At 35.4% G+C, this 13,485-nt stretch overlaps 1 protein-coding gene across 1 annotated transcript in view; it reads right to left on the reverse strand.

Moving 5' to 3' along the window:
* Positions 1 to 13,253, reverse strand: part of Nf1 (neurofibromin 1) — a 78,376-nt gene extending 65,123 nt beyond the window's left edge. The window contains 12 exon segments of the mRNA XM_073092595.1: positions 713 to 871; positions 3,041 to 3,149; positions 4,096 to 4,289; positions 5,308 to 5,450; positions 6,154 to 6,253; positions 6,760 to 6,909; positions 7,588 to 7,688; positions 9,076 to 9,175; positions 9,523 to 9,644; positions 10,353 to 10,551; positions 12,065 to 12,208; positions 13,115 to 13,253. Coding sequence (XP_072948696.1) covers positions 713 to 871; positions 3,041 to 3,149; positions 4,096 to 4,289; positions 5,308 to 5,450; positions 6,154 to 6,253; positions 6,760 to 6,909; positions 7,588 to 7,688; positions 9,076 to 9,175; positions 9,523 to 9,644; positions 10,353 to 10,551; positions 12,065 to 12,208; positions 13,115 to 13,174 — 1,581 coding nt within the window. The 5' untranslated portion in view covers positions 13,175 to 13,253.
* Positions 13,254 to 13,485: the final 232 nt, after the last annotated feature.

Below are 13,485 nucleotides of genomic sequence, written 5' to 3' on the forward strand. Positions count from 1 at the left end.
GTGATCAAAATATTTAGGTTGATTCACAAAAAAATAGTGATTGGACTGATATAGGGATATCAGGACGGCCCGGGTTCTGTGGGAAAATATCAAAACCAAATATATTTCATTGAATTAATAAAATGTAACAGTGATAGCCTAGTAATGAACAAACTCGGCGTCTTGATCTAGAGGCCTGAGATTAAAATCCTAAGTAAATGATCACATGCTTTAACGGTGAAGGAAAACATCGTGAGGAAACCTGCATACCTCTGATATCTTGAAAAATATATATCTTCAAAGGTATGTGAAGTCTACCAATCCACTTGGTCAATGCGTTGGACTAATGCTTCTCACTCTGAGAGGAGATACGTGCCCAGCAGTGGGACAATAATGGGTTAATGATGAATATTATCATGTATTACTAAAAATATTATAACTGAACATTTCGTGGTACAGAACCTTTTTTTTTATAATATAAGAGTAGCAGACGAACATGCGGTCCACCTGATGGTAAGTGGCTACTGCCGCCCATGGACATCTGTAATAAACCCCAGATAGGATTAGATATTCCTACCTGAGGTCGGCCACAGATGCGCCGCTACCCCTGAGGACTAAGCTGGAACGCCTCGCAAAAGTATGTCTCCCTTACCACACCCTTCAAACCGGAACACAGCAGCGCTTACCTTCCCTGTGTGAGTTCAATATATTCAATTATTTAGTATGTACTCACACTCAACATCAACATAGGGTCAGCGTGTATCAACTTCACCAACAGTAGCAGCAGGTTCCGATAGGCCTGCATCTCTTCTGTCTTGTTGAACTTGGTCTGCACTTCCTTGGACTTCAGCGACAGCGATATCATGCGGAGAGGCGTGTGGACTATGTAGCCCTGGAAATAAATATAAATCAAATCAAATCATAAATATTTTATTCAAAGTACATTCTTTACAGAACTCTTTTTAAACGTCAATATGTATATGTTCCGCCACTTCACATATACAGAGAGTTTTTGTCAAATGGGCGTTAAGGGCTGAATCGGATACCAAAGGGGTTAGCGAAGAGTAGTTACCGGAATTACGAGTAAGGTTTTAATAACAAAAAAACCGCATCATTACTTGTTTTTTTTTATCTTTTCTCTAGCTGGGAAACGAATGAGTTCATTTTGAAAAAAAACACACACACTATACAGGGTGAATTTTTAAAACGGGCCTTCAGGGCCAAATCGGAAACTATAAGGATTAGCGAAAAATGCTGAAAGGAGTTACGAGGCCGATTTTGATAAAAACTAAAACTGCATCATTACTTTTTTAAAATAACTTTTTCCTTAACCGGGAATCGAACGAGTTCATTTTGAAAAAAAATGCACCCTCTATATTATTCCACTATCTGATAGTGTTGCTTATAAGGATCAAAATCTGAAAAGTAATGATAAATGACAAACTAAAGGAAAAGCCTCTATTTTAAGAAAATACATATTTTTTCATATTCATTTGGCAGTTAAGTTCCCGCCATTCATTATTTTAAACATTTCGTGTATTAACATTTTTTTTTGGCTCAATGTTTCTAATCATTTGAAATTGACGTTTTGTTTCCCAATAATTTCTATGTCCGACTTAGCTAAGGTTATTTTTAGGACCATTAAAATAGATTTACTTGCTATGGGCGGAATTTCCTTTAATACAGATGTAAAGTTGACAATTTGCGAGAATTACTTTTTAGAGTCAAATCAGAGTGATTACTAAAAAGAGAAATATAGAAAATCATATTTAACGTTGAAACGAAGTTGTAAACAACAAACAATAAGAATTTACTATTTAATCAGTTATCTATTTTTATTAAAAAACAAATCCTAAAAACGGCGGTAACTTATTTGCCAAACTATTACTTTCTCATACTAAGCCGTATGTCATAGTCATAACACCGAATAATTAGTTGATTAACCAACAAGTTCTTGAATGGTATGACTTATGTCTGTTTCTAAAGAACTATACATAAATCATTTGTAATGTATAATCCTTAAGGATTAGTATGCCAATCTATGGAAAAATACGTATTTTCTTCAAAATTTTCCTTTTCCTTTAATTTGTCACATAACATTACTTCCCAGAATTTGATCCTTATAAGCGACACTATCAGTTAGTGGAATAATATAGAGGTGTCATTTTTTTCAAAATGAACTCGTTCGATTCCCGGCTAAGGAAAAAAATATAAAAAAAAACTAATGATGCAGTTTTAGTTTTTATCAAAATCGGTCTCGTAACTCCTTTCAGCATTTTTCGCTTATCCTTATAGTTTCCGATTTGGCCCTGAAGGCCCGTTTTAAAAATTCACCCTGTATATTATTCCACTATCGGATAGTTTTGCTTATAAGGATTACATTCTGGGAAGTAATGACAAATGTCATACAAAACGAAAAGCCTCATTTTTAAGAAAATACATATTTTTTCATATTACGCTGGCAGCTTAGTTTCCGCCATTTGTTAAATCAATCATTTCGCATATTTACAAATGCTTGTGGCCTCATGTTCCAAATCATACGAAAGGTTTTTCTTACAAGATTTATACTTTTATATTTGAGAAAATTAATTTATATATTGATTACACACACAAAGACGAATAAATAACACCCAGACAAGATATCCAAATTCATCATTAAAATGTCTGTCTGGCCGGGGATCAAACTCGGAACCTTTTTTGCGTGAGACTGGTATGGTGGCCACTCTGCCACACGGGCGTCGTGTATAAATATAATAGTTCTACCATAGATTAATAAAGATACTTCGTCGCCTTGAAATTGAATGAAGCCACAAACGGCTTATTAGTAAGTTCTTTTTTTGAATACTTGACAAATAAAAACATTTTTAGGGATAATTTACGAATATATAACTAATCCTGCGTAATTTACGTAATAAATAAATAGTTATTTCAAATATTTTAGCACGGAGACGTGGCAAAACTTTTTTACGCAACTATTTCAATTCTCAAAACTGGGCACATTTTCTTGTTAGGAGTGAGTAATCTTTACTAATCTATGAGTTCTACAAACAGAATCACATACCTGTGTAGCTTTATTCAAAGTGTCAGTGAACATTGCTCTTAGTTCCGCTGCCCTTGGGTATAACAGCTCAATTTGAGGCCACCACGGTAAACGGGGTTGTTTTATTATCCTGTAAAGAAAGAGGGTATCTTGGTTTAAGAAATGAAACTATAAGTAACGAGCTTTTGCCCGCGGTTTCGCTCGCGTTACGAAGTAATATTTTCATCCCCTATTTTATCCCCTTGGGGGTAGAATTGATCAAAATCCTTTCTTAGCGGATGCCTACGTCATAACATCTACTTGCATGCCAGGTTTCAGCCCGATCCGTCCAGTGGTTTGGGCTGTGCGTTGATAGATCACTATGTCAGTCAGTCACCTTTGAGTTATATATATTTAGATAGAGAAAAATGCTGAAAGGGGTTATAAGGCTGATTTTTATAAGACCTAAAGATCTAGTTCCCTAACTGGGAATCGAACGAATTTATTTTGAAAAAAAAAAACCACAATTTGTATCATTTGTACTATCAGATATTATTCTATCTGTAGCAATAGCCGTACTCGAAAATTCCAACTTCGATCTTTAGCAATTAGGCAACACATTGGATAGATTGGTTATGCACAACGACATCTTACATACCTGAGCAGCGAACTAACAGTCACATAGTGATACGAGATATGCCCGTCTGTTAAATCTATTACACTAATCTTTTATATTTTATGTAAATCTACGTAAGTTACTGTCCATCAAACGCCAATCTCCCTATATGTATTAACCCTCCGTCGAACCACAATCCCTCTTGCCTCATTTGTAAATCTATGTTACCCTCCCCCAATGTTTAAATTTAAATTATTTTTCATTGTTATCAAAATTTGTAAGTTTTTGTAATTGTAGTGATTGTTTGTAATAATTTGACACAAACTTGTAATAATTGTTGTAATTTTAATTAAATTAGAAATTTTGTTATCATTTGTACGCCAATATTTGGTACAGTAAGCGTAGTTCCCAAAGTGCAAACATCCAATATTGTAATCCTTACTGACAAATGAATAAATGATTATGATTATGATTATCTTACCTGAGCAGCGAGTTAACAATCACATAGTGATACGAGATGTGAGTGTGCAACGAGAGGCACACCTTCAGCGCATCGTTGGTATGTGGCGTGATGCGGAACAAGGAGACCAGGCAGTCCGTCATCAGCTCCAGCTCCGGCAGCCCGGAGAGCACCCCGCTGCGGATGTAGGACTTCGCCGGGTTGAATAGCAGCGACTGGAATAAGAAAAAGACGTGATAAAGGATAAAGTAGTGTTGGGTTGATAGTAGCGACTGGATAATAAAGTAGCGCTGGGTTGAATAGTAATCCCTGGAATTAGAAAGAAAAAGGTGTAGTAGTGAAGTAATCAAGTAGTGTTGAGTTAAGGAGGAGTAACGAGAATTGATACGGTGGTTTTAAGTACTCGTTGCTTGAGGAGTAGCGACTTGAATTAAGAAAAAGGTGTTGTAGGGCTCTGGGGGCTCGCAGCAGCACTTATAGTAAAGGCTATTCGAATAATCGAGGTTTGTTTAACTTATATTGGGAATCGGAGAAAAACAATGTTCCTTTCTTTTCTTAGTAGTCAGAAGTGACATATACAGGGTGAATTTTTAAAACGGGCCTTCAGGGCTAAATCCGAAACTATAAGGATTAGCGAAAAATGCTGAAAGGAGTTACGAGGCCGATTTTGATAAAAACTAAAACTGCATCATTAGTTTTTTTAAATATCTTTTTCCCTAGCCGGGAATCGAACGAGTTCATTTTTAAAAAAAATTACACCCTCTATATTATTCCACCACCTGATAGTGTCGCTTATAAGGATCAAATTCTGGGAAGTAATGATAAATGACAAACTAAAGGAAAAGCCTCAATTTTAAGAAAATTCATATTTTTTTTATATTAATTTGGCAGTTAAGTTCCCGCCATTCATCAATTTAAACATTTCGCGTATTAACAATTTTTTGGCTCAATGTTTCAAATAATTTGAAAGCAGGTAGGTAGTAGCATTCGAGGCCGACCTCAGGTTGGAATTTAATCCTATCTGGGGTTGATTACAGATGTCCATGGGCGGCAGTAGCCACTTACTATCAGATGGACTGCATGCTCGTCTGCTACTCCTATTAGAAAAACAAAAGACCCATGTTCAGCAGTGGGCCAATAACAGATTTTTCATATTCCGATTCTAATTTTAAGAGAATACTCGACTCCGGTCATCTGCTTCGAGTTGTTCCGCGGAGCTGGATGGTAACACACCTTGAGGTCGTTTATGGTGGCCTTGACGAGCGCGAAGGTGACGTTGCCGGAGTCCGCGATGTTGATGTACGTGGACGCCTTGCACAGCTTCACGCAGCTCACCACCGCCGCCTCGGTCATCTGCTTCGAGTTGTTCTGAGGACCTGGGTTGAAACGAATAGTCAGTATTGATTGAACACATACAGCATAGCTCTGTCCTGAACGTCACACAAGCACACAGACAAACGCACACATGCACAACAACGAACGCGCATGCATTAACCAACAAACATGATGATTATACACTTTGTTTTTGTTGTACATACAAACAGAAACATACATAAATTAATAGTACATATATGCATAAATTTATATTACTTGTCTCATAAAAAGTATTACTTAAAATTGTGGTTTTTGTATTTTTCTCGGTAACATGCATTATTGAAACAAGTCATATATGAGTATGTCAACGAGTATATCAGAAGGTATAGAGTATACCATCTTAGAAGGTGATAGAACCCTTTGTGGTTCGACTCCGGCGGCACCACCGCCACACGTATTTCTGCCTCATAACAGCAGTGTAAAGAGCTGTTGTGTTCTGGTTTGAAGGGTGTGGTAAGGGAGACAGACTTTTCCGAGGCGTTCCAGCTTAGTCCTCAGGGGTAGCGGCGTATCTGTGGCCGACCTCAAGAATCAATACAGTTAACACACGCGAAACATACAAGATACACATACACACACAAATGCGTGCGCGTATTCACCCACGCACACATCCACAGACTTACGCACTCATGTACGTTATTACGCACACACACATGTAATGTAAGGCAATCTAAATTAGTATTTACAACAACATACTGTACTTACTTAATCCCCTCTTAACAGAGTCAATGAATATTTTCTTCTTTGTATGTCGCGGGCTGCAAGGCGCGCCGCTGTCTGCATTCACTATTTCTTCTAGGACTTTCTATTGTAACAAAAACACTTTGTTTAGAAATGTATAGTGTCAGAAATTCCGAATGATACAGGTTTTTCAGCAGTTCAAGTATTGACCAAAACAGATTTTTTTACACTTATGAAAACCCAATTCTTTGTAGTTTCCACTCTTAAGGGGCAAGATGTTCGCGTCATATGTAAGTCAGCAGTTGTTCACCCTCTTGCACCTCAACATAAGAACTATATAACGCTAAACATATGGTTGGTAAGAATTGATTCATACTACACATGGGCGTGATCGTGGTACTACTGGGATCTATTCGGTCTAATCATAATTCGATTATGTTGTGAGTACATTTATATTTTTATAGTAACCCCGTTTATAGGGATAAAGCAGTTGGTCATCCAATCTTACTTATTGTTACTACCAGTATTCAAAGGTCTAGCGGTCTCACGAACTGCCGAGTGTCCAACATAGCGCTTTATACATTATAATCTATATTCTACACGCTATATATTCATAGAAGTAATACTTACAGGGTTTAACACAAGTAACATAATCTGTAGCGGCCACATAGCGACCCTGGATTTCTTGTTGTCGGAGAAGTTGTCTTGCAACATGTCGAAGAGCGTGTCGCAACACTTGCTCAGTTCGTCGTTAGGCCGGCATTGGACTTCTGCGAATTCCTAGAAAAGAAAACAAATTTATTATATTGATAATCATATTATGCATGTTTTGTCGTGGTATCCGATCACAGGATTCCGATTTGTGATTCTTGAGCTTACGACACGTCCGTCTCTCGCCGCTGCCGGGACGAGACTGACTCGAGTCGACCGATGGCTACAACCTCACATATATTACACAAACGGCGGGTAGTACAACACATCTTATGCTTGCCAATCCTGTCATACACACTGCAGAACACCAGAGACGTCTGTGATAATAAATCAATATTTTAGTGTGTCACCGTACAGAGCGTCATAGGATTCAATCGATGTCATCGCAAACAGAACTGAACACCGTACGATACACCGGAACGTCCCCATACACGCTACGGACGTGCGGTTGACGTGTACAGGTAAACCGTAGAATGTACGGCTTACATTATTGTACAAAATGTAACTTCGAAAATCAGAATTGTATATATCTTGGGTTCAAACCTCGAAACCTCCTGGGGGTTCGAGTTACAACCACTGTTTAGTTAAACATTCACACAAACTTCAAATGGGCAAATGACCAATAGATAAAGGTAAATACTAGAAATAAACTCTGTATTACAGCAGAACCTAACTTCGTCCTACGCCTAAAAATAAACTGTACCAAACGGGCCACAAAAAGTATAACTTCACACAAACACAACTTACTTGGGGGTATGTGTCCATCCAATTCCATACAGCTTTCTCAAGGGATGACACTAGTACTATGTGTGCTGATTTCCTTAACAATTTAAACTTTTGTATTGATTCTGAAACAAATATATAATTTGTAATAAAAAAATAAAAAAGTTTGGAAAATCCAAAAGTGCACGCCTCATAATTTTTTTTTTACAATGAAATTGATTATTTGTAAAAGTGTATATTATACAAATATACAAATACACTCGTTCTCATGTGCCAAATTCTTGTACTGTCTCAAGATCTTTCACGGTGTCACTACTGTTGAATTGAGTGGTAATTTAAATTAAAAATTTAAATAATAATAAATGGAGTAAAGGAGATCCAGGTGACAAGTATAGTGTAGTATAAAGAAGCAACATGTGAATTTAAAATCGTTTTGTTTAAAAAATTCAAAATTTTAGAGGCTCTTTATGAGAAAGCTGTTAAATGCTCAATAACAATCGACTCAAATGAAAACAATTTGTAATCACACCCACCTCCACCCTCATTCCACCACTACAAATCTATCGAAAGTTTTAATCTAGGTAATTAATTAACAAATTAAGAGCAGAGCACGAAATAGAAAAACACCTCAATAGTCAATGTAACTTTACAGTGTCTTGTAAAAAAGTACCATTTATAGATATCAGATGGAGTTATATTCACGAGGTTACAACTTAAGATTTTACATTTGACTTTTTTTTTTAAATTTTTTATTATTTATTTCTATTCAATAAACAAATAAAAAAAATGATTTTAAAGAAGTTTAGCAATTTTTTTTTATTGTTGTTGTATTAGTTTTTTATAAATAATAATTTAATGACAGTGAATTAAACGCTCATATTGACTAAGAAATTATTTCGTGTGTTACTTTAGATAATTAAAAAAAAAATATTCCGATACGATCATTTTTTCGACCAATTTTGATGCCACATAAACCCGTCCATACACGGACGTCCAGAAAAGATTATGTTTCATATTATTATTTACTATGTTAAACAAAAAAATTGTTATTAAAATATATTTTATGTGCCTGATAAATTATTTGACTTGATATTAGTGCACTCAAATTAACCTATAAATGCAATATAAATAACAAAAAATCAATTTCAGTTTCGAGAAAACTGCTTTTTTTGAAATGTCGAGAGTAGAGCACAACCTCAACGCTTCGCTTATGAGGCGTGCAATAAAGTCACTTATGATTTCAAAATAATTAGATTTTTTCTTATAATTTGCATACTTTTGTGATATTTAAAAAGATTACCCTTTTTTTTAAACAATGTTAATTTGTTATTCGTTTTGTTGGTTTAATTATCAAAACTGATTGGAACTGATGTTCTTGTAAATATATTAGAGTTCAGTGAGCCTAAGTAAGAGTTGCACAAAATGGTATGATTATATGATGATATTTAGAAAACATCGATAGCGTGATTCATGATGCTAGTAGCGCCATCTGTTATCGGTATATGTCCTGACCTTGTAACAGCCGTATAAGCCTCAATATATCAACGTTGACGTGTTGTATCAACTCTATATCTGTATAATCGGGGTTTTCTTCTGAGCTAGATGATAGTTCCTGAAAAAAGAAATCATTATAACAAATTTTACTTGGAAGGTACTTTTTACCCAACAGCGGAAGGTAATGTTTTTTGAGCGTAAGTATCAAGTGTAATTCTTTGACACGCCTAACAGCACAAACAGCTTGAGCTATTTTAACATGTGAAGTGTTATTAGAGTTGTCTAAATCGTGGGAGTTGTATATTTTATATCTTAAAGCAGTCGCGATTTATATTTTTATGAAATAATAATCGTTACTTATGTTTTGCTTCACTTAGCACAAAAATTCATATAAGAATATTATTTTAAAAGTTTGCATATAGCAGGCGATAGGTACCAAGATTTGCTAAATGCAGTAAAACATACCTGTAATCGCGCACTGATTCTGTTAAACACGGCATTGAAGAAGTTCAAGCTGAGAGCAAACAGAACTTTGCTGGCCAGCTGTCTGAGTAATGTATTGTTTGCGTTCGTCTCATTGCGCATATCTGAAACAAAAGTGTATTGACGACTTGAAAACATGATAGAATCCATAGTTACAGTGCAATCTCATCTCTGCTACAAATTAACATTTTCTTTATAATAAGAGCGACCATACTCCTATATACTTCATTCATTCGGATTTCTTCATTCATTCTTTATTCAGATTTTGTTATTCTTGCGAGTAGTTAACAAAACTTCAATAGCATGATTCAGAAATTGGTGAGGCTATATCTTGCGGACTACCACCACAGTATTTTATGAGCCAAAGAAAAAAAACCATATTGCTTGGTTGATTTAATAGGCGTGAATAGATTTCTTCTGGTATAAGTTAATGCTTCATGACATCTCCATCATATTATTAACACAGTAATATATAATTTTGGCATTTTTTTTTGTTTATATATTACATTTGAAGGTGGTAGAACCCTTTGTGGTTCGACTCCGGCAGCACCACCGCCACACCTATTTCTACCTAATAACAGCAGTGTTAGGCGCTGCTGTGTTCCGGTTTGAAGGGTTTGGTAAGGGAGACAGACTTAGTTCCAGCTTAGTCCTCAGGGGTAGCGGCGCATCTGTGGCCGACCTCAGGTAGGAATATCTAATCCTATCTGGGGTTGATTACAGATGTCCTTGGGCGGTAATAGCCACTTACCATCAGGTGGACTGCATGCTCGTCTGCTACTCTTATGTTATAAAAAAAAAAAAACACTCACCAATAAACTGGCAGACTTCACGCAGCAGAATCTTCACATTCATAGCCTCGTCATACTTAGCGGTGTCTTTAGGCTGTGAGCTGAGGCAGATCTCCAAAGTATCCAGTACTATCACGAGGCTGTCGTGGTAGCCCTTCTCTAGCTCTGTTTGTGGCCGGTTGACGCAGGTGGTCAGCGCTGGTTGGTATTGTTGGCAGTACTGTGGAGAAAATAATTGGTTTGATTAAAGAAATTGGTATGTGTAAATTATTAATTGTTAAATAGGGTTTTAAAATAGATATCACATTACATTTTGATTTGTAAAAAAATTTTTTAACAAAAAATACAACAGACTTCTATGTCACTACAAAGTTAAAAATAATTCAAATAAATGTTGGTTTAGTACACATTTCTGAAGTCGGCGCTCAATGTGGATAACGGTGTAAACAGCATGTCTAATGTCTGTCTATGAGTCTCCTCCTTTTTTGAAGTCAAAAGTTAGTTAGAAAAAAAGTTAAAAAGTGAAGTAAAGTCCATTGAATTGAAAGGATTCTTAACATAAAAAAAGTTAAAAAGTGAAGTAAAGTCCATTGAATTGAAAGGATTCTTAACATAAAAAAAGTTAAAAAGTGAAGTAAAGTCAATTGAATTGAACGGATTCTTAACATAAAAAAGTAAAAAAGTGAAGTAAAGTCCATTGAATTGAACGGATTCTTAACATAAAAAAAGTTAAAAAGTGAAGTAAAGTCCATTGAATTGAACGGATTCTTAACATAAAAAAAGTTAAAAAGTGAAGTAAAGTCCATTGAATTGAACGGATTCTTAACATAAAAAAGTAAAAAAGTGAAGTAAAGTCCATTGAATTGAACGGATTCTTAACATAAAAAAAGTTAAAAAGTGAAGTAAAGTCCATTGAATTGAACGGATTCTTAACATAAAAAAAGTTAAAAAGTGAAGTAAAGTCCATTGAATAGAACGGATTCTTAACATAAAAAAAGTTAAAAAGTGAAGTAAAGTCCATTGAATTGAACGGATTCTTAACATAAAAAAGTTCAAAAGTGAAGTAAAGTCAACAGTCAGATGGGGTACCACTAGCGGCTAAATATGGGAGATTTTAAGCTTCTGAAGACACATTCACTTAGCAGTCTTAGGTGTTCGGACTGGGTTGTTAAACTTTGACACTTATCAGAAACATTATGGGCCAGGGCCGGATTTAAGGGGGGGCAACCGAGCCGGCAGCCCCGGGGCCCCTACAAAAGAGGGGCCCCCATAATAGAGACGTCTAATTTTTTTTTAAATTCCGACTAGTAATCTACCTGAGTTTCACAATAAAATATTTAATGAAAAACTCAACTGAAAAAATTGTTCATTTTATTCGGAAAATAATTTGGGGCCAGGGGGCCTCCACTCCTTTGTTGCCCCAAGGCCTCTATACCTCTAAATCCGGCCCTATTATGGGCGGTTAAAAAGCTGCTTACTAAAATTAATTTATTACATGTTTCTATGGTAAAGAACTCTTAAAAGAAATCTAGTCTGAGTGGTAAATATTCTGGTGAACTTTGCGCAGCAGGCTTTTTGTGTAAATTGCGTTTTTTTTGCGATACGCAGCGTATTCGCGACATCTACGGCGCGAGAGTCTATCGAACACTTACGCTGGAAAAACGCAAGTGTGAATGAGTCCTTAGTCTTTAGCTGTGATGATGTTGATGTACCTACAGAATTAAAAAAATTACCAGCTCGTTGACACGCTGTAGAATCTTAGTCAGGCCAGAGATAACCAGTGAAAACCGGTGCCGACTGATCTGCACCAGACATGCCTTGCACTGCTCTTCGTTGATCCGGGAATGAAGGTTTTGTGCACCAGTTTTGTAGGGTAGCTGAGGAAAGTATTTATACAAAAAAAATTAAATAAGGAAGTGTCTTTATATTGTATGTATATATGTATTTTCAAAATATTTTATATGTTAAACCTCTGTCTTAAAGAAAGTGATAAGGTACTCAAATTTTCTTATAAAGTTCTCAAGGTGATATCAATTTTTGGTAGGATTCCTATCTTATTTAAGGATGGGATCAGGTATTGGGTAACCGGGTCCACCTATCTGGTGGAAATTATAACTTTCTGTCTGTGTGTAAAAATCACAATGTGTGAATGATGCCTTTAAAAGTAAATATATCTTATTTTATTCATAAAAATTCAGATAACTATTTTCTGCAAGATATTGGCTAAATGTTTTGGAAATAGTTAAAGTAAGTAAAATGTATAGTAATCATACATTAGGTTTCTGAAATATACATTATACATCGCGAAATATAAGGCGTAGTTTCTGTAGAAATGGCGAATTCTGCCGCCGGATGCCGAAATACGTGGGCGAGACGACATAATCTGTATGTTTACGATTCATTAATATTAATATCTCTAATTGGAGATCATTTTCGTATTATTCATTATTTTCCCGTCTATTTTGTGGCCCAATATTCATTAATAACATCGATATTTATTACGATAAAACTGCCGAAGTAGCCGACATAATAACAAAACATTGTATAGATATGTTATGATTTATTGATTTTTGTGTAGGCGATGGAACTTTCTACGCAATTACGCTTTATCTACGAGAAAAGTGAAAATCTATGCCCTACAGAACGGATTTTTAACACAATTTACAGAGAATGTAAGTGAAAATCAAATTCCAGATTTCGTGCATACATATAAATAAACACCGATTATGGGTGGGTTTGTACCGAATGTTATTTTACCGTAAAAACAACGAAAAGATAGTCACCTGTTCTTCGAATCTGGCTATAAGCGAATTCGCCCATTCTCCTGGCTTCTGGGTACCCATATTGTATAAAATATTTTGTATCTTTACGTAAATAAAATATTTAAATCGAATATTTTGCGCGATCCCATCTCACTTCGTCAACTTCAATCGATCACTGTTTTTTTTAACTGGATTCAATTTTAACAGTTCTACTTGATTGATTTTTATCTGAATTCTTGTTGTTTGAGCCAGACATATAATAATAATTAATTTAAATATAACTTTATTTGCTTAATATTGTGATAAATAAATATTTATTTGGTTACATAAAATCACTTTGCTATTTATCAATAATATTATATAAAATTATTATCATTTTATTAAAATGGCAA

This window comes from Epargyreus clarus, unplaced genomic scaffold (genome assembly GCF_041222505.1).
Source record: "Epargyreus clarus isolate Ecla_fem2 unplaced genomic scaffold, WU_Ecla_fem_2.2 ptg000036l, whole genome shotgun sequence".
Classification (NCBI taxonomy): domain Eukaryota; kingdom Metazoa; phylum Arthropoda; class Insecta; order Lepidoptera; family Hesperiidae; genus Epargyreus; species Epargyreus clarus.